General features: G+C 45.9%; 2 protein-coding genes across 2 annotated transcripts; one reads left to right on the top strand and one right to left on the bottom strand.

The window, feature by feature from the left end:
- Positions 1 to 934: 934 nt before the first annotated feature.
- LOC307075690 (C-type lectin domain family 18 member A-like) lies at positions 935 to 10362 on the bottom strand (the record flags this gene model as incomplete). The annotated part of the gene is made up of 12 exons (XM_079736369.1): positions 935 to 972; positions 2530 to 2621; positions 3229 to 3325; positions 3824 to 3953; positions 4415 to 4521; positions 5015 to 5107; positions 5392 to 5499; positions 5946 to 6067; positions 6768 to 6868; positions 7085 to 7318; positions 9858 to 9949; positions 10251 to 10362. The coding sequence occupies 12 exons, from the start codon at positions 10360 to 10362 to the stop codon at positions 935 to 937; spliced, it is 1326 nt and encodes a 441-aa protein (XP_079592495.1).
- A 1109-nt stretch (positions 10363 to 11471) lies between these two features.
- On the top strand, positions 11472 to 20071 carry LOC307076377 (fibulin-7-like; the record flags this gene model as incomplete). The annotated part of the gene is made up of 8 exons (XM_079737364.1): positions 11472 to 11621; positions 13692 to 13851; positions 14488 to 14658; positions 15863 to 15988; positions 17408 to 17590; positions 18182 to 18319; positions 19189 to 19324; positions 19708 to 20071. 8 exons carry the CDS (start codon positions 11472 to 11474, stop codon positions 20069 to 20071), a joined length of 1428 nt encoding a protein of 475 aa, XP_079593490.1.
- Between the last annotated feature and the right edge of the window lie 1460 nt (positions 20072 to 21531).

Genomic DNA, 21531 nt, shown 5'->3' with positions numbered 1-21531 from the left:
GGACTCAAGTCCTGATGCCATTCATCAGCCCCCCCAGCTTTGAGGACTCACACCATCCAAGGGCAGAGCGTATTCAGTGGCTGAGCCACTCAGCACTGTCAATATTTGGGGTGGGATATTTGGGGGCAGGATAGTGTTGCCACGGCTACGGTTTTCGATGACTCCCAGCCAAAAGGTACTGGGTTCGATCCCTGACGTCCGCTAAGTCTACCAAGCAGCCCTTGAGCAAGACGCCCTAATCCCTAACAACATACTGTATATCTGTGCAGCTCAAGCCACTTTGGAGGAAATCTTAAAGACTAAACATTAAAATAGTCCAACAAATGGAGTAAAATGCACGCTTGAGGGGGTTCGAAGGGTCAAAGTACAGAACATCTTGAACTGTCCACTAGTGTGACCTTGTGACCTCATTCTGGTCCTGCCAAACAGTGAGCTGCTCTTCTTACTAGCACACCCTTGACCCATCGCAGTTACCCGCCTCCTCACACATCAAAGTGATTGGCTGTGCTTCTGGGTGAACAGGGTGGAGGACCCGGTAAATATATGGCTGCACTGCAGAGAAGAGAGCAATCAACTGGGTCAAATCTCATGCCTCCAAATCACAAGTCACGTTATTTACAAATCCACAAACATAAAGAATGTCTATATGGTAATACATGTACAAATATAAACATCATAAGAACATCATACGAAGAGTTTTAAACATTTAACGTCTTTTATTCTTCATGATAAAAAAAGGCATTTTAAACAAGCAATGATTGCTGAATTTCCAACAATATATCTTATTACAATAAGTGCACTCGGTGCACTGATCACGCATCAATAAGTGGTTGAGCCTTGGCCGGTTTAACAGTGAAAACACAGGTTTAGGAGGAGTTGCCGCAGGTAGCTCACGGGTTACGCCAGGTGGTTCCAGAGCGTCTCTGCACTTTGTTTATCCACCAACGTTCCACAGGGTGACGTGCTGAGGAGCTGCACAAGCACACATGCACACACACGTACAGAAATAAATTATATGCCTGCTAACCTTCACCAGGAACAACAGCAGTGCAAGAAATAAGTCACCCTTCACCAGCAGATTGTGAATAATGTAAGGATAGCAAGGCTATACATTACATACATGGAAGTCATTATGTACACATACCCTGATGTACCTGCACAATCATGCTCACAAACACACACACATACACACACAAATGCACACACACACACACATACACAGACACACACAAAAACACACACACACACACATACACAAAAACACACAGAACAGCACACAGGAGCAGTTTATAATAGCGTTCGCCTCAGGCTGTTGACTTTCAACTTAACGTTTTATAAATTGTCAGAACACAGCCAAGCAGGCTGGAAATGACTCCAGTGAGTTCTGCGTCTGGTGTTAAGGGGGTCTGCTGGTGTCACATGTTATTTCATGTGATTATTTAGGGATGTGAAACACAAAGGCTTCAAGACTTTCGCTTTTCTCCCTTGGGCCCTAAAACGATATTTTGGAATTTACAAACAAATTCTAAACCAAACAAATGAAACAATTTGCACAGAGAGAGTGCTATCCACACTTGTAATCCTGACAAGACTGACCACGTTGAGACAGCTATAGGCAATCAATACAAGATGGCACACCTGGGACCAGTTGAGACACACACACACACACACACACACATCGACACACACACACACACACACACACACACACACACACACACATACACACACAAACACACACAGACACACACACAGACACACACACTACAAAACAAAGAGCTGCCAGAAATCCAGCCAATCAATCTAAGTAGAAGGTATTTGTCTAAATGCTGCCGAGCGTTCTGAAGCGGACGTTTATTGATCCCTAAAAGGCTTTTTATTGTATGCCCCGTGTGTGCCATTGATTTTGAAAGTGCCATGTTTAAAAGTGTAGGCAGGGTCACACTGAAATAACAAACACAGATGTAAATGATGTTACCATCGCTCCAGGGGTGGATTAGATAAGCATTGGGCACTTTTCCATAGAATCAATGATATATATATATATATATATATATAACGTTGATTCTACTTGTTGTTCTTCCTTCAGAACCTATTCTGTTTATGTCCAAATAACAAAAATTCGAACGCTTTTCTATTGACATTTTCTACTCAAAAAATCGAAACTATGGCTAATGTTTATCTAATTCACCCCTTGAGTGATGGTCACATGATTAAGATATGTGTTTGTTATTTCAGTTGAACTATCCTTAACAATGGCAGGAACACCACGTTCAAAACCAGCAGCCTTGTTCAGAATATGGACCCTATGATAAAGACGTCATCGCTAATCACATCTGATAATCAGTTGGTGATCGGTGAAATGGTCAGCCCGTAGCGTCGATGCGCTGCGCTCCAGGCAGGCTCATGTTTGAATCCTCTTGACCACTGTGGATCTGGATAGCAGCGAGTCAGCAGCACCACCCAGTAATTAAATCCTCTTTCATGGCTTCCCTCCCTCCCTCCCTCCCTCCCGGAGCAGGTCCTCACCGTATTGACAGATGTAGCGGTTCCGTGTTTTACAACGCTGGTCGTTCCAGTTGAAGCCGCTGGACACCTGCAGCTCCACACAGTTGCCGAACCTAGAGGGTGACAGAGGGGCAGGGATAATGAGAGCGGAGGGGGGAATAGAAGCTGCTTGTCCAGTTCAAAAACATTTGACATGTATGATAGAAGGAAGAAACCGTTTTGAAAAAGGTCTATTGGATAAACGTTATACACCGTGAACGAATGAGACATTTATTCGTTCTCAATTCTCTATTTATACATTTTCTCAAGGCCTGCACTTCAATCTGGAACATTCTATTCCTGTTGTATGTCGAGAAAGAAAGAAGGAAAGAAAAAAAGAAAGAAAGAAAGAAAGAAAGAAAGAAAGAAAGAAAGAAAGAAAGAGAGAAAGAAAGAAAGAAAGAAAGAAAGAAAGATAGAAAGAAAGAAAGAAAGAAAGAAAGCAACTGAGACACCTTCTGGCCATTATTATAAGCGCAACTGCTTAAATAAAAGAAAAACATGAAAATAGTAAAAGAAAAAATAATTAGAAAAAATAGGTAAAGTAACGACAAATCAATAAGGAGGAGACAGTGTAAGCCCTGTTACATTTAATAGACCATGGCGTGTAATATTGGGTGATATTGGGTAATATAATGTTAGCACGTACTTGAGCATGTCCAACAAAGAAAGGCCCCTTACCCCTGGTTGTCCGGCTGTCCGAAGGCGAAGCTGTTGAAAATCAGCGGCTCTCCGGTGTCCCAGCGGAAAGAGTCCTTCAGAGATTTATACGTCAGACCTGCAGTCGAAATGGTATTTTTAACTGATGATATACTTCATAGTACATGTTTATTCTCCCATTAAACATACTGGCCAGAAAAACGGTACCGCCCATCTTGTTTGTGATAGAGTGCTTTGTGTACAGAGACAAATGACTGCAGCCGTCCAGACATTTACAACACCATCAACCATGTGATCGGATGGGTGGTGTGTGTACTTTATGTGTCATTTGTGTACTTTGTGTGTTCGGAGATGACATGTACGCACTTATTGTGTGTTGTACATCCTTGCACTTAAAAATGGTTCGTAGCATTGTGTAGTATCTTATTGTAGCTACCTTTTTTGTTTACGGGGAATGGGTTAACCTAGTGATTGGCACTTGGTTCTATGAACATCCTTACTGTACCGACATCGGTGTATTGTTGTTTCTTTTTCTTCTGACAAATGTACTTATTGTTAGTCGCTTTGGATAAAGCGTCTGCTAAATGCCATGAATGTCAATGACATGGGACCACACCTATCCAGAAGTTTCGCGTCTCAAAGTCCAAGTGGGTGACGTCGTTGCTGCTCTCCAGCTGTTCTAGATAAAAGGCCAGGATATCCTGTACCTTCTGGTTGTGGATCTGAGCGAGCATCCCTCCACGTTCCTGGCAACTCAGAGGAGAACAAACAGGGACACCAGCACACATAAACACCTGCACGGGTATACATTACACGCTTTGGGGGATGTTTTTCACACATTTGTGCATTTGTGTGTGGGAGGGTGTATTTGGTCGGGAAGGGACGGGTAGATGTTAGACAGTCTATGTCTGTGTCCCACATTGTATACCCTGTATGAGTTGTTGTGTGTGTGTGTGAGAGAGAGAGAGAGAGAGAGAGAGAGAGAGAGAGAGTGAGAGAAAAGAGAGAGTGAAGTGTATGTAGAGGAAGTATTTGTATTTGTTACATATCTTACACTATATATACTATTTATTCTTCTTTTTAAAGCACTGATCAGGAGTGGCACCTTCAATTTCGTTGCGTTAATACACCGTATTTAATGCAATGACGAAAAAGCTTCTATTCTGTTCTATTCTATTCTTTGAGTTGCGCCTGCCTCTTGTCTCACCTGGCAGTGGCTTTTGGCAGCGTAGTAGGTGTCTGCCGCTGGGGACACCATGAAGCAGTCTCCGTCTATCCGGACACTGCAGCTGCGCAGAGGGAACTGCAGCTTCTCTGCAGGGACAGCGACAGCAATACGCGGTGAGGCTCAGACGATAGCCAAGGCAATAGCAGTGGACTTTATTTTACCCTGGGTTCTCGCCGGGTCACCAGTATGATAAATAGATCCTGACCGCCTGCTTACAATGTTAATGCGGTGTCGGTGCCTGATTGAATTCGGCCACCACAAGCTTATGTTGAAAATAAATTCAATCCGTGATATTTTGGGGGAAATATCCTATATGCAATAAACAATATTTAGAAATATGAATGGATATGAATAAATGTTTTGATTATAAACCCGCCCTTTTCTATTTTAGAGGTGATCTATTAGATTGGGTTTTTCCAATTTGGGACTTTCTGCTGAGTCCCCCATCCGGTTGGAATTGCAATGCCTCCAAATTCATTCACATGCACCTTTCAGGTTAGCCTCTCTCGATTTTAAAACATAAACTTCCCACCCCAATTATTCTAGCTTCATGCAAAAAAGAAAAAAGGACAAACCCACCTGCACACTCGGGCCCGCCGTAGCCCAGGTCGCACTGACACGAGCAGTCCTCCTCCCTGTAGCGGCCGTGCACACACTGAACACTGCAGCGCACTGGAGACACACCGGAGACCCTCACATTAAAGGGGACACATTATACCACCAGGTGTGAGTGTGATTAGCCGTTACAAGACGTTTGGTTCAGTCCACCGGGTAGGCTGGTAGACTGATCTATCCAGCACACATCTAGGCGGACACGCCCACTTGTGATGTCAGAAGAGGCGGATTTCCAAAACGGCTTCTAACGGCCAATCACACTCACACCTGGTGGTATAATGGGTCCCCTTTATGGGTATCGATGGGCCCTGGCTCTCCCAGGCTGCTGAGGTGCGCGTTACCCTGGCAGAAGATCCCCGTGAAGCCGGGGTCACAGTGGCACTTGCAGGACGAGACGTTCAGGCGGCCGTGTTGACCGCAGCTCATTCGACACGGGTTCTTAGGGACCTCTGGGAGGAGGGCGCGCACACACACACACACACACACACACACACACACACACACACACACATAAGCATGGATGCACACACACACAGAGCATGAAAGCACACACACACACAAAAATGAGCATGAACACACAAAATACACAAATATGCACAGGACCACACACACACACACACACACACACACACACACACACACACAAATATGGGCATGAAAACACATACAAATACACACACACACACAAAAAAAAAACATGCGCATGAAACCACACATGCACACAATCCCACACCTTTCAACCAGAAATGGTATGCCATAGAATATTGCGATAATTGCGTCTATTAAAATAAGGACAGCTTTGTCCGTCCTTTACCCATCTCTCAACCATTCTAAACAGATAATAGCTGGGTCGTCTCAGAGTCTTTGTCCTCCAGAGGGAGTTATGGTGACTCACCACACAGCCCTCCTACGTGGTCCCACAGCCTGAAGCAGCCTGACATGGACGAGGTGCAGAGAGAGCAGGACTCCCCCGCCCGGTAGGGGGCCAGCGCCACGCCGTTCACCTCCCAGTTCCCCCTGGGACACGCATCACCGCACACATGTTGGCGCATAATCACACACTAGGTGGTGACACACATCGCATGAACACACACTAGGCAGCGACACACATCACATAAACACACACTAGGCAGTGACACGCATGTGTTCACGCATAAATGCACACGGTAGGCAGTGACACACATCACATAAATACACATGGTAGGCAGTGACATTCATCACATAAATACGCACTAGGCAGTGACACACAACACATAAACACACATTAGGCAGTGACACACATGTAAAAACACATAAACACACGGTAGGCAGTGACGCGCAACACATAAACACACGGTACACAGTGATACACAACACATAAATACACACACATAAATACACACTAGACACACATGTTGACACATAAACACACACTAGGCAGTGACAGACATGTACAGGCATAAACACAAAGTAGAAGGTGACACACAACAGATAAACACACGCTAGGCAGTGACTCACAACACATAACGCACACCATGCTGATGTATGGCTGTTCATCGACGACCTTGGCCTTGTGTTGTCAAACACAGCCAGGAAGGTAAAGCTTGATAGGGTTAAGATGGGCTTGTATTGATTTGGATTTTTGTGTATTTGTGTAAGGTATTTCACATAACACAATCATTAAGTTATTCACGTAATATCTATTTGTGTTGAACTAAAAACATAGCATGTTCCTCACCCAGGGGAGTACGAGCAGACGTAGAAGTCCCAGCTACGGTTCTGCTCTCTCACACAAACTTGTCTGGCACAGCCCAGGTGACTAGAAGTGGCCCACACCAGCTAAACCACACAGACACAGTGACACCAGCAAAAACTTTATCCATATTTTGATTGAACCTTTATAAACCAGAGAGCAAAATAGTGAGATTAAAAATTGCTTTTTCAAACGTTGGCCTGGCCAAGGCAGGCAGCATAAGTCAACAACATCCATCTTCAAAGAGCCAACAATCAATATTAAATTTCACACAATAAATACTAAGTGAACGTCGGCATCACCTGTTTGTAGTGCTGGCAGGTGGCGTTCTCTCCACACTGTCCGCCCAGGTAGGCATAGTGCAGCCCCTCCTCGAACCAGCGGTGGATGACCTCAGAGAAGGAGGTGGCTCCGTGCGCGCTGACGTGCGTGTTCCACCCCGTATGGTGGAAGGGCGGCGAGTCGTAGTGGGAGGCGTTGGGTTGGCAGGACGACGCCCTCTGCCTCGCCAATAAGGCCAGCTTCTCGTTCCACTCCTGGATGCGACGACCAAAGCGTTTGTGTTTTTCTTTGGTTACGCAAAAACACTATGCCGGTGCCCCACTCAGACGCAAGCTGTGTTCAGCAGCGCGTGAAGTTGGGAGCGGCGTCAGCAGGCTGCAGGGCCTGCCGTGGTGCCCAACTCTAACAGCAGACAGACCCAAAGGAAAGACAGTGCGGAGATGTCAAGCACATTTAGCCATCAAGCCAGGAACAGATTTCAATGTTGTCGATGTTTACTGTGTCTCGAGCATGTGCGTGGGTCTGTGGATGTGCACGTTTGTCGTGTGTGTGTGTCTGTGTGTGTGCGTGTGTGTGTATGTGTCTGTGTGTGTGTGCGTGGGTGTGTATATGTGTGTGTGTGGGTCTGTGCGTGTGTCTATGTGTATGCGCGTGTGTGTATGTGCGTATGCATGTGAATATTTGTGTCTGTGCCTGCGTGTGTGTGATTCACACTTCTGAGGCGTGACCTGTCAATAAATAATTTGTCACCTCGCGTGACCGGGAATAAATTGGTGAAAAGAAATGTGATGAATCGTCTCATTATTTTACATTGTTCAGCCCACAGCCCGATTTGTCTCTCCCATCAATCCTGTCACCTTTTTTCCCATCTAGTTTGTTTTGCACGGAGCGCTCTCGTTTACGACCATGAACATAATCTTAGTCAGGGCCGCTGAGAGGGGTCTGCGATCATGTTCGGTGGGGTCAGAAGACATCGTGGATTGGCTGTGAGCTGACACACATGAGTCAGACGGAGCTTAGAGGGACAGGCTGTCTCAGACAACATACTAAACCCCCTATTACCCCCACTGCCCCACCCACCTAGTGTTGTCAACAACACGCCAGTAAACATCTGGCTGTGGCGCCACCCAGAGGAGCAGAGGGTCACCGGGCAACGGGGCATTTTCCGTTGCCATCTTGGTTCTAAACACTAGCTGGGTAGGGGGAACTGGTCCGCATTCAGTTACCCCCCCATACCCAGCAGGTGTTTAGAACCAAAACGGTTGCAAGGGGATAATACCTTACCTTCTCCAACACATTTCAAGCAAATACAAGTCATGCCTGTTGTGAACTCCCGGCCCGTGTGTTTTAAGTCTTAAATCTATACCTTGGCAATCTTTGTGACAGTGTTTACAAAGATGTAGTCCACGACAAAGCAATATGGCTCTCTGTGTAACACCTATCTAATATCTGGCTGGCTTTTTAAAACAACCTAGGTCAGGAAGCATTGAGGATGTGGTGGGAGAAACATATAGTGATAAATATCAATCTCAAAACATATTTTGATATAAGCATGAGTAGGAAAATGAGGTAGTAGAAGTTCATGATTATATAATGCATCTGAATGCAGTACGAGAACGCCTTGGTTGACCTTATGACCTCCTGGATTATAAAAAATAAAAGCAGGGAGCTCATTACTTTCAATCCCTCGAAATCTGTATTCATCTCCATCAGTAAGAAACCCTGAATTAGCATATTATAATCATTCCACTACCACCGCAAACACTTACCTTTTAACAGCTGTGCTGGGAAGAAAAGGTGGAGATAATCAAAATCTTAAGCTCTGAGCCGTTTATAGCGTTTATCGGCAAAGCTCTCCCGTGCCTCTAAAGTGCACTAAGGCTTCTAGTGGGGGATTTCACCAAGAAAATTAAAGTAAAACTACCTGTCGCCCCGCAGTTGTTAGCGCGGAATAATTATGCCCCTACTGTCTTTGTAATTACCACCTTATCGACGAGAGTGAGTTTTTGGCAAGGCGGTTTTAAATTGGAGCGTAATGAGATAACTTTAATGATGTTATCTACGAGAAAGATTACAGTATGGCTTGTACAGAGCATCCTATTTTACACTTAAGTCAAATACGCTGTATATATTATACAACAGATAACCCGGTGAGCATATCTCACAAAGATATAAGCGGGAAGAGATCCATTTGGCCAAGCAGAGGAGCAGATGAGCGCTGAAGATTGGTTCTGAATCAAAGCAAGACATTTGTGTGGTTGAATCCATCTCTGCGTGCTTGTTGGACTAATCCGAACAACACACAGTAGTTTTCTTTATACTGAATTGGACCAAAATGAGGAAGATGGCGATTCTTTTGAATACAAAACACATATACTCCTTGAAAACCCCCATAAAGGTAGCCTTTATATTCCTGCCTGTTTTTCCACTCTGGGTATATCATTAATGTGGTATTTTGGAGGAATTTCCTTTATTTGAGGAAATCAGTTACCAAGGTCACAGAGCTGTTTAAAACACAGGTTTGATATACAAGAGGATCTGCTTCGACTGCTCCCCTTCCACTGTTTCCCTTAACTGAAAGACTGGCAGAGTAGAAGAATACTGATTGTCTGTACAAAACGAGGTAACACAAACAATTGGACAATATTAACCTCTTGACACACACACATACACGCGCACGCACGCACACACGCAGACACACGCGCGCGCGCGCACACACACACACACACACACACACACACACACACACACACACACACACACACACACACAAAGCAGAGAATAGCCACAAACCATTTTCTGCATGTTAGCTGCCATGGGTTGAACCCTGCTACGTAGCCTATTGTGCTGGGCAACAATCCGACTGTGCTCCTTCACCTCCAGCCCTGCTAAGAAACACAAGCAGAGGAGTATTTAACCATCTAATGGATCCGTGGTAACGATTTGTGCGTGGATGGGAGCAGTGGTTGGATGAATAGCTTCAATTGTTACATGGGTAAAATGGAAATGAAAACTAACGAACAATAACTTTTTTTTCTTCGTCTAAAACATCTCCCTTCGATTTTTCTCTTATTTAAATGTTGTTGAAACTGTGATTGGCCACTCTCCTTGTCCCTTTTACAAATGTCATGCCAGTTGACCATGCGTCATAAAACATACTAGTAGACTGTCAATTGAGCGGCTTACCGTCTGAGGTCGCCTCCATCTCTGCAGCGTTCCCACACAGCAGCAGCGTCAGCAGCAGGCCCATCGGGACTGCAACCGGGGGGAAACGTTGGGGACCCGTTAGAGACCTCATGATGAGTGGCTCAAATGTCTGCAGGGGACCGAGTAACTCTACACTTCCCTTTTACTTCCTTCCTCCTCACAGATACGACCCTCGCTCCACCAACCACACCGGGGAGTCTGGGTAGTGGATCTCATGGGTTGATAACGCGGAGATGGAGAGCTTAAGTTTCTCCAAGGTCCATGTGGTCCATTACAATGGGCCTTTTCCTCCTCTAGAAACGTCGTGTCATGCTGCTGAATGGGCTGGAGAACTGGGACTTTTATAGTAATTTCCGTGTATGTCCCCCCCGCCACTCCTATTAAACTATTGTACCGGACGAGGGACGTCAGCTCAATGTTTCCTCTCGACTGCGTCTTCAAAGCGTTATTGTCCCGTGGATGACTGGCCATCTCACTGGGTCAACCAGACTGGTGACGGTGGCCCGCTGGTTACTCAGCTCCAGTGTTTTATTAAGGGCGACACCCCCAAAAAACCTAAACGCTGTTTATTTTTTGGTCTATTGACATTTATTCGGCCTTTTTATCTTGTTGTTTAATAAATCACCAACGTCATGAATGGTAAGAAAAAACACATTCTATAGTAGAATTTTTTTGTGTTATTGTTAGGAGTCCCGTTCCCATTTTCTGCTGAACTAAACCCATCCCAAAAACCAGCTCAACTACACAAACTATCTGTCCAGGATAGTTTATGAGGACCTACTGTGGATATGCCTTGTCTGTCCCCCCAGAGTGCACATGGTCGCTATATTCTCATGATGATGACGATGATGATGATGATGATGACGCGCCTACACATCCATGTTTGCGCAAAGTTACACTTTTGCGTCAAGATTGCAGGGAAATGTTATTGCTAAATGTCAGACACGTCGATTACAAAATAAATACAGACTCAGGCAAGCTGGGTCTGTAGGCTAAAATATTCCGCAGTATACAACGTTGTTGTTTGTTTGTTTTTTCAACTGCGTCTATAACAGACAAGCAAACCCTGGTCCCGAATCATAGCACCGTCTAAAATATAAAAAGATTTGGTTATTTTCCTTCCCGAAAGTCGGTGATTGGCTATGGAGGGATAAACCCCCAGCACTGCAGCCCCCGGCTCCAGTCGCTGGTCTTCAGCGCATGAAGTCCCCCCTCCATAGCCCCAGACCTCTGAGATCTTCTAGAATATTCTTAACCTGCTCTAGGGCTGAACTTTGGAAAATGTTTGTGTCTCCGGTCTTTGTCGTCGTGATCCTATGCTTCTGTCCGATCTTATTTTCGTCTGGACAGGTGAGTGGCTGTTCAATTGATAGTGCATGCACGGTAATCAATGTCATGATTGGCTACTTGTGGTTTGGGGTCCTGCCAATCACAAGAGACGGCGAGATATAAGATGTTTTTTTCCCAGGCTGCTGTAATGGGTAGGCCACAATATGGGGAATGAAATCGGAAATCGTTCGTGCACATTATCGCTGCCATAATGGTAAATAAGAACTTAAATCAATATATAATCTGGCTTGAATAAAATGACTACATTACTTTTTTTTATGAATATCATTGATCTTCTTTGTTAAATATATCAGAGTAATTAATTTATTGATTACCTGGAATACACAGGGTAGACTATCACATCATCAGATAATTTTCTGAGTGAAAAATCATAGCCTATATGTAGGCACATCTTTATGAGTCACATATCATGAGCAAATGCAGCCATTGCACTGGTCCACATTTTCTCTCAGGTAAACATCTCGTCTATGAATAGAGTTCAAGCACATGTCACGTGATTTAACACAAAACTGCCAAATATCTTTAGAAATATCGAGGCCGTTTGACCTAAAATGTGTTTGTGTGTGTTGTGTGTGTGCGCGCGCGCGTGTATGTGTGCGTGTGTATGTTTGTGTGCGCACATGTGAATGTGTGAGTGTGATTTTAAGTTAGTGTGATAGAAACATGTCCATACCTTTTTTTATTTTGTTTGTGACCCATTAGAACATGAATAACAACGCCATAAAAACATCTTTAAAAAAATCACATCCAGACTTAATATCCACCACCAACCATCCAAATAGAAAAGTTGAAACACTCACATAACATTTTGTTCAGACGCATAAAGATGGCTTTTAGGGCATGGTAAACATCTGTGCTCCCACGCACTGCCATAAGCTTCTCCAAAAGCTACTTCGGACCAAAACTGAAACTTTTTTTTCGAAGCCAAATGTTTACTTTTCTTACACAACTCGAAGGATGAAAAACACAAATTGGCTGTTCTGAAAGCACGTGTGTGGGAACAGTAAAGGTCGGCTGAATGAAAGAGAGCAAAGAACGCCTGCCCCCCCCCCCAAAAAAAAAAAAATAATTGAAAAAATAACACACATATTTGTACCACTCCCTTCTGCTCTCAGCCAATGGGAGCCATGGCTTTAAAGAGGATTGATGTTTACGCTGCGACTGCGTGTAGTATACAGGTTAACTCGACCCGCCGGGCTTCTTCAAAGAGCCCGCAGAACTGATCGTTTATCACGGGGGGATGGGGGGGGCAGACGGTGTGGGCGATTTCACATCCCCTGAAATATCCACTTTGCGCAATGGTTATTTGAAAACCTGACCACTGGTTCCTCGTGTGTGTGTGTGTGTGTGTGTGTGTGTGTGTGTGTGTGTGTGTGTGTGTGTGTGTGTGTGTGTGTGTGTGTGTGTGTGTGTGTGTGTGTTGGTAGACGGATTAGACGATTTCGATTACTGGAAGGCGAATGTAAGAAGACGAAGGCGAGGGGCGTCGTGTGCCGCGGCTCAGGGCTACCGTCTCCCACGCAGTTATTAATGCAACGTTTAGCAGAGGCTTTTCATAATACTGACAACGCCGCCCCTAGACTTAGGCTACATGTATAAACATTTCTTTGCCAGAAAGTTTTATTGGCAAGTAAACATGTATTGGGACTGGAATAGGGCAAATAGTAGGTCAAGCAGTTTTGTTTGTGCAATTCGTTAAACCTCTAATGTTGGTCCACTGTGCATTAATTTAATAACCAGGCATATTTTTCCCGCTCGGGTGGAATGTCAATGCTCATACTTGATTAAAAGGAAGGGAAAAAAATATTAAATTCAGCAACCTAAATGGCATGACTCATTTAATTAAACTAATTTACCAAACGGAAATTGAGTTTTCTTATCTTTAGATTATTCTAAAATTTGCAACCAATTCTATTCGAAAACAACTAAACATATTCACCCAAATAATACTTATTGCCTCTCTTCTCTCTCACTGCCTGTGCCTCTCCCCCCTCTCGCTATCCCCCCACCTCTCTCTCTCTCTCTCCCCCCTCTCCCCCCCCCCCTCCCATCTCTCTCTCCACCCCCCAGGAGTGCTCCACCCGTGCTGAACTGCAGAGCTCTCTGAAGCAGGTCCACAAGCTGCTCTCCACCCACGAGGCGTCCTACACCCAGAGCTTGCGTGCCCTCCGCAAGAAGATCAACCTGCTGCAGCAGACCACCGCCAAGCTCCCCTCCCGGACCACCAACAGTGAGCCCCCGGCCCCTGCACTGCCTGGACCACGCAGTCCTCTTAGAGCAGACGCTTTCATCCCACGGCGGGAATTATTACAGGGGATTCAGACGCAGGTCGTTAGGGTGGAGGGGTAGGGGTGATGGGTCGTCTTGGGTGTGGATATCTACGATGTTGCTGTGGACGGCTGGATAGTCCACCCTAACCACTAGCTCTCGCCTGTGTGATCGCTTACATGTTGTATATATGAGCTGAACAAACATACTTTTTTTTTAAGTTATATTAAAAGTAAATCGTGTGATTATTCTGACTGATCTTGCATTTCTGACATATGATTCACTATTAGTGGGAATTATCCTTTTTGCATCAACAATTGAAATAATGTTAATCTTTAAGGAAAAAACTATTCAGAAAAACATTGCCAAAGAAACATTTTTTCTGAAATCTAGAGAATAGCATTTGTAGGCCCTTCGGGTAGCGCCCTACTCCATTTATAACAGTGTTACAAATCTACATTGACCCATTTGACCATTATCACAAAATTGATAAAGATTTTGGTATTGCACTTGATCCCTTATTTGGATTTTTGTAACATTGGGATGAACTGTCCCGCCCTACTGTACATGTGCTGATGCATGTCCATGATACCCCCAGCTTCCTGTCCAAAGCTGGACGTCCCGGTCAATGGCCGGAGGCTGGGCAGGGCCCAGGCTGTGGGCCACGAGGTCCACTTCACCTGCGACCCTGGGTACACCCTGGGGGGCACGGAGACCCGGGTCTGTCAGGAGAACCTGACCTGGAGCGGCCAGGGGGCCGTCTGCCGAGGTGAGCCCCCCCGAACCCTGAGGCCTTAACCGCGCGAGGAAAACAGTTAAGACCCTCCCACTCCAGGAAGTACCCGGTGGTAAACCCCCTGAAAAACACACTAAAGACCCTCCCACTCCAGGAAGTACCCGGTGGTAAACCCCCTGAAAAACACACTAAAGACCCTCCCACTGCAGGAAGTAACCAGTTTAATTCCCTGAGTTTCATGATAAGAACACTAACCCCCCCCCCTCCAACACTTCCAGTAGTACCCGGTTTCCAGGTAAGAACACTATAAACCCTCCCACTCCCAGTAGTACCGGTTTCATAAGAACACTATAAACCCTCCCACTCCCAGTACACCCGTCTGAATCCCTCCTGCTGATGCAGCTCACCCCGCCCTGTCTCCTCCTCCATCCTCCCGCCCTGTCTCCTCCTCCATCCTCCTGCCCTGTCTCCTCCTCCCTCCTCCTCCCGTCTCCTCCTCCCTCCTCCTCCCCTCCTCCTCTCCCATCAATCATCCCTGTATCTTATCCACTGATTTCTGGAACAACCCTGTCACCGTGCTCTTTATGTCACCTACGCCTCCTAACCCCTCCATCCCCCCCACTCTCTCTCTGTACGCCTAGATAAGATACATTCCATAAATGTCTCATGATCTTGTTTCCTTTTGTGTCATGTTTTTTTTTTTTTTTTTGGGGGGGGGGAGAGAGGGGGTAGGGTTGTGTTGGGGGGGGGGGGGGGGGGGGGGGGGTTATTGAATACAGTTGATTTGTGATATTTCAGGCAGGGGCTTCCTCTGAATGTCAGCCAACGTTAAGATAATGTTTCAAAGGCTTTCTGATAAAAAGCGGAGCATTCTGTCAACTTAGCCCCTGCTAATTTAAACCCTTTGTATCTCTCTCCCATCTCTTACTCTCTCTTTCAGGCTTTATCCCTCTCTCTCCTTTTCTCCCTCCCTCTCTCTCTTTTTCTCCCTCCCATTGCTTTTTTAATTTCTTCCACTGTCTCTCACACACACACACACACACACACGTATGTATGTACACAAACACGCACGCACACCACACACAAAGACAAGATGCTGCAATAATGTCAAATTCTTATCTTTTTTACGTGATTTTGTATATATTGCTGCTCTTCATTCATCCCTCTATCCATCCGTTCATTCACCCATCCGTTATCCGTGCATCCATTCATTCAGTCGTTCCATGTTCGTCTGCAGACGTCAACGAGTGTGCGTCATCCCCCTGCCTCAACGGAGGGTCTTGCTCGGATGAGGTGAACCAGTTTTCGTGCACGTGTGCCAAAGGCTGGACCGGAGCGTCCTGCCAGAACGCGGCTCCATCATGTGAGTAGGCCTATGTCTGGGAACCTAACACACACACACACACACACACACACACACACACACACACACACACACACACATACTCATACAGAGGTCAAGAGAGTCAGCTTTGCAGCTAGTGCTGCTTTATTCTCGGCTACAGCACGACAGGATTTCACTTCGCCTTGATGCCAGTATGTCACACAGTCACTAGTCCTCAACGCCTTCAAACCTTAAAAAGCCATGGTAAAACATTCCGCTTGTATATACCTTTAAAATCCTCTCTCCGTCAGATACTTAGGCTATTTATTATTTATGGCAGTACCGTCATGTTCCCAGAACACACTTAATCACATCTCCAAAAACAATCAATAGAACATGAAGTCCTTGATTAACACTGAATCCAAGCCTCGTCCCTAATTCGAGGGGCAAGATGTAAGCACGGAAAAAAACAAGTATCCCCAAAGTGCTGTTGAAGCAAATTGCTGACGAACACAGAAAGTCAGTCACGGCGTCCTGCTCAAAGGTGAGACTGCTATTTTTATGGACTTAAAAGCTCAGCCCATGCAGGCTGGCCGTGGCAGGGCGGGTTCAGTTTGGCCTCTGGTCGGCCCAAACACTGGACTCTCTGTGCGAGTTTCGTTTTCAACAGTCCTTCAGTTCCGCGGGTCGTACTCTTTGCGGTGTTCGGCGCCTTTAGAAGAGTTCATTAAACCCCCGCTGCAAAACACGACCGGCAAATGGGTGGCGGAGAGTTCAGCAACACCATGTTTTGTAGCTTCATATTTAACTTTGTTGTGGTGCCAGTGTTAGAAGAAAGTCGTGCGATGAATAGGCCTATGTTGGTTGAATAGAGGCGTCTAGGCCTACCTATACAAATAAACAACCCTCTTTAATTATTGCTTTAAATGTATTGACCTCAGCAGTATTTCTGCCAAATGGATGCAAACAAATAAACAAACACAAATGTGACATGCTGTTTATCCATGCAGATATCAACTTACTGTAGATTTAACATCGTATCAGAAACAAAACTCGAACATCATTCATACTAAATGGATATGTTGTGCTTGTCCTAGTCCCGCATTGGATACACCTTTCACGGATCAAAATAGAAGAAATCCTTTTATGTGTTTGACTGAGAATAAATGGGAAGCAGAAACAGCCGAGACGGTTGTGAGAGGCGGTAAATGGGGATGTTGTCTGGATTCTAGAGCTGGAATCTTGACCACTTAGATGTAAAGACCAGCTACAACTCATGCGATGCACAAATTGTTACGTCTAGTAGTGAAGTGTAACTATCCCGCGGCCATACCATCACAGATTAGCTGAATTGAATCCATTCGACGTGACTCCATCTGTTGTTTTTAGAAAGCTGAATGATGAAGCAGACAGGATGACACTCCCATCCACGGCCCACTGCTCTCTCTTCTTCTTCAGTCGTCAGCTCCGGGACGAACGTGACCGCGGTCTCCTCCCTCGCCACTGCTGCCCCCTCTCTGCCGGCGGACGCCAGTGCGGCGCATACGCGTCCTTCACGCTGCACCCAGGTCCAGGGGACCAGCCACTGCACCTGCGAGCCGGGATACACCATCGCTGGGCGGGACAGCAGCACCTGCACAGGTAGCCGGCCGGATTCGCGTCAAGACACGAGACACAAGTCACGCCCACGCACACACACGCACATGCACACACACGCCCACACGCACATGCAGGCACTCAGACATGCGCGCACATGAACGCACACACAAAGACACACACACACAAACAAAAACCAACACATGCACACGGTACGCAAATATGCACAGACACACACAAACACACACACACACAGGCAAATGGGGAGGGGCCCATTGGGCTGTGAAGATAAATCACTGCAAAGTTGGTACATGTGTCTTTTGTGTGTGTGTGTGTGTGTGTGTGTGTGTGTGTGTGTGTGTGTGTTTGTGTGTGTGTGTGTCTGTCTCTGTGTGTGTGTGTGTGTGTGTGTGTGTGTGTGTGTGTCTGTGTGTGTTCCTGTGTGTTCCTGTGTGGTGTGCTTCAAACATTTATGTGCGTCTGTTCATGTGTGTTTCTGTGTGCTCCTGTGTGCTCCTGTGTGTTTCAGATATTGACGTGCGTGTGTCCGCGTGTATCCCGTGTGTGTTGTGTTCCAGATATTGACGTGCGTGTGTCCCTGTGTGTCCCTGTGTGTCCCTGCGTGTTGTGTTCCAGATATTGATGAGTGTGAGGTGTTCCATAACGGGCAGGCCGGAAGGATCTGTCACCACGCCTGCACCAACACTCCTGGAAGCTACCGCTGCGTCTGTCCCGCCGGCTACGAGCTGGCGCGCGACGGACGCAGCTGCAAAGGTCTGCTGCTGATGTCCTCCAGGCGCCGCGCTCTCACCAAGACACCAGACACACACGCCAGCACACACGCACATGCACGCACTCGGATAAACGCATGCACGCACACACGAGGACACAAACACACAAAGATAAACACATGCACACGCCCACAAGCACATGCACATGCACGCACTCTCAAACAAACTTAAAAACAACATGTATGTGTGTTTGTGTGTGTCTGTGCATGTACATGCATTTGTATGCATGTACATGCACGGATAAACACAAACACACACACAGACCGAGAAGAGTACACTAGGGAATGATCCCGGTTACACGCTAGAATACGGGAACATCATTCAACCATTCACTGACATTAGTTAATGCAGTGATATGCATTGTTATCATTAGCATAGGGGGTTGGCGGGTTAGTAGGTTAGTGGGTTATTGGGTTAGGTTCACATATAATGTACAAATTTGTTCTTCATTTAACATTAAATAAAGAACTCCACCATTAGAAAATATGAACATCATTAGTAAATGAATGCCAGAAACATTAACCATTCATTACATTTTCTATTGCATTAACTCATGTAAATTCATGGTTAATTAAGGTGCCCTTTTTGCAACATTTCTAATAAGGGCCATTAATACGATTGCCTTTATCCTCATTTCCTTCCTTCGGTCTGTCTTCTTTTTGTTGGATCTCTCTCTCTCTCTCTCTCTCTCTCTCTCTCTCTGTCTCTCTCTCTCTCTCGCTCTCTCTCTTACTCTCTCAATCCCTCCCATACTTACTTTCTTACTTATTTACAATTCTTCAGTGTATCTACTACCTCTCTGTCCGTTCTTTGTTGCTATTGACTGTCCCCTCCCGTCCCCCCGTCTCTCAGACATGGACGAGTGTGCCATCAGGCAGAACACTTGCACCAGGGAGCAGGTGTGTGTGAACACGTACGGAGGTTACCAGTGTGTCCGCGTGGAGTGTCCTCGCATGCGCAATGCCACCTACGTCAAAACTTCCCCCATGTAAGCACAACCACGACCACGCCCTGTCTAGTAACCCGAGCCCTATGCGTGAACATGACAGGTCAGAGGTCAACGTACAGGATCGTCGCTTTGAAGAGATGGTGGAGACAATCACGACCGCAGATATAAATATAATATCTAAAAGAATACATATTTGAAATATGATCACATACACAATCATATCAGACCCAATGAAAAGGTAATAACCAGAAGGTTAAACAATCTGATCAGTTGTATTACAATTTTTTCATCATTTTCTCAGGGTTGAAAAAATATTTCTTTCTTCAAAATAAATCCCATATAAATGCAAATCCAAAACCCATTCAAAGAACCAAGGGAATCCGCTCCTCATCTCTGATCGATGACCACTTCCTTCCCGCCAGGCGCTGCGAGCGGAACCCATGTCCCGTGGACAACAAGGCGTGTCCCCTGGCCCCCAACTCCTTCTCCTACAACTTCCTGTCCGTGGTGTCCAACCTGTCGGCGCCACGCGTCATGTTCCGCGTGTCGGCCATGAGGCCCATGGGCGACGCCCTTCGCTTCTCCCTGCTGGGGGGCAAACTGGCCCGCCGCCACTTCACCGTGCAGCGGTCGGACCGCCAGACGGGCCAGCTGATGCTGGTCACGCCCCTGGCTGGTCCCGTCACCATGGAGGCGGAGATGGAGATGACAGAGCTGGAGAGACGCGTGGTGCTGGGCCGATACATCACCAGGGTGACCGTGTTCGTGTCCCAGTACGACTTCTAGGAGGAGGTGGGGGAGGAGGTGGAGGAGGTAGAGGAGGGGGAGGAGGAGGAGGAGGAGGAGGAGGAGGAGGGGGAGGAGGAGAGGGAGGAGGAGGAGGAGCAGGAGGAGGTAGAGGAGGGGGAGGAGGAGGAGGAGGAGGAGAAGCAGGAGGAGGTAGAGGAGGGGGAGGAGGTGGAGGAGGGGGAGGAGGAGAGGGAGGAGGAGGAAGAGGGGGAGGAGGAGGTGGAGGAGGAGGAGGAGGAAGAGGGGGAGGAGGAGGAGAGGGAGGAGGAGAGGGAGGAGCAGGAGGAGGTAGAGGAGGAGGGGGAGGAGGAGGAGGAGAAAGAGGAGGTGTTGGTGGTTGGGGAGGATGAGGAGATGGAGGAGGAGGAGGAAGAAGAGGAGGAAGAGGTGGGGAGGTTGAGGAGTAGGAAGTACCATGGAGGGATAGATTGGCTCCACCACAGATTGTGAATTATGTTATATGAAATTCAAAAGTGAATACCAAAAATGACAAAAAGAAATTTCTGAAAAAATACCTCTAGAATGATATTCATAAAGGCAGAAAATGAGCAAGCAACCAGCTGTCAATATTCTATAATTGTATTGTAGATCAAAAGATGGATACATTAACAGTGAAAAGACGAGTAAGATGGCGGATTTGAGTGCACACATCATGTGAAACTCCACCAGCGAATATAATGTTTACTAATAGTGAATGGACCCTCAAAAGCTGACGAGCCACAGAATACGGGCCTTGGTTAGTTCCCCTAACGCTAATGTCTAGTGATTTAGGAAGCAACACTAAGCTCCTAATGTGATGTGATGTAGACCCATAGGAAACAGGACATAGCTTCTAATGTCTCAAAATATAGACCAATAGGAAACAGGACATAGCTTCTAATGTCTCAAAATATAGACCAATAGAAAACAAGACATAATTTCTTATGTCTCGAGATACAGACCAATAGAAAGCAGGACATAACTTCTTATGTCTCGAGATATAGATCAATAGGAAGCAAGACTTCTTCTTGCAAACCAACGATGAGACGATGCAGATGTTTGCTATGACATAGAGAGCATGAAGGATAAATTGTTCATGTAAGTAGGGAAGTTAGTAAAGGAACATGTCCTGTGTTACTTTAACCTGTCAGGTTAAAGGTATAGGTTAGGTGAAGTAACATGCACTAAATGGCTTTAGTTGGAAGTTTACAGTTACAAAATAAAGCAGAGGAAATATATATACCAGCCAGTATCTGACAATATGTAAGTGATTAAGACTCTATATTTGATATTGATGTGCAACAATTTTCTACTCTTCCTTACAGTCCGACTTTAAAATAAAACTAAATTAAATATATGTTACTATTTATTTTTTTCTAGATCAACCCATTCATCTTGTAGGTGCTACAAGCAATGCAAATATGCCTGAACACTGTTTTAAAATACAAATCAACAACCTAATATTTGCCATATTTGAA

The sequence above is a fragment of the Pollachius pollachius genome (genome assembly GCF_949987615.1).
Source record: "Pollachius pollachius genome assembly, chromosome: 5".
Lineage (NCBI taxonomy): Eukaryota > Metazoa > Chordata > Actinopteri > Gadiformes > Gadidae > Pollachius > Pollachius pollachius.
Note: the sequence above shows the minus strand (reverse complement) of the source record. Positions and strands in the feature narration are given on the sequence as shown.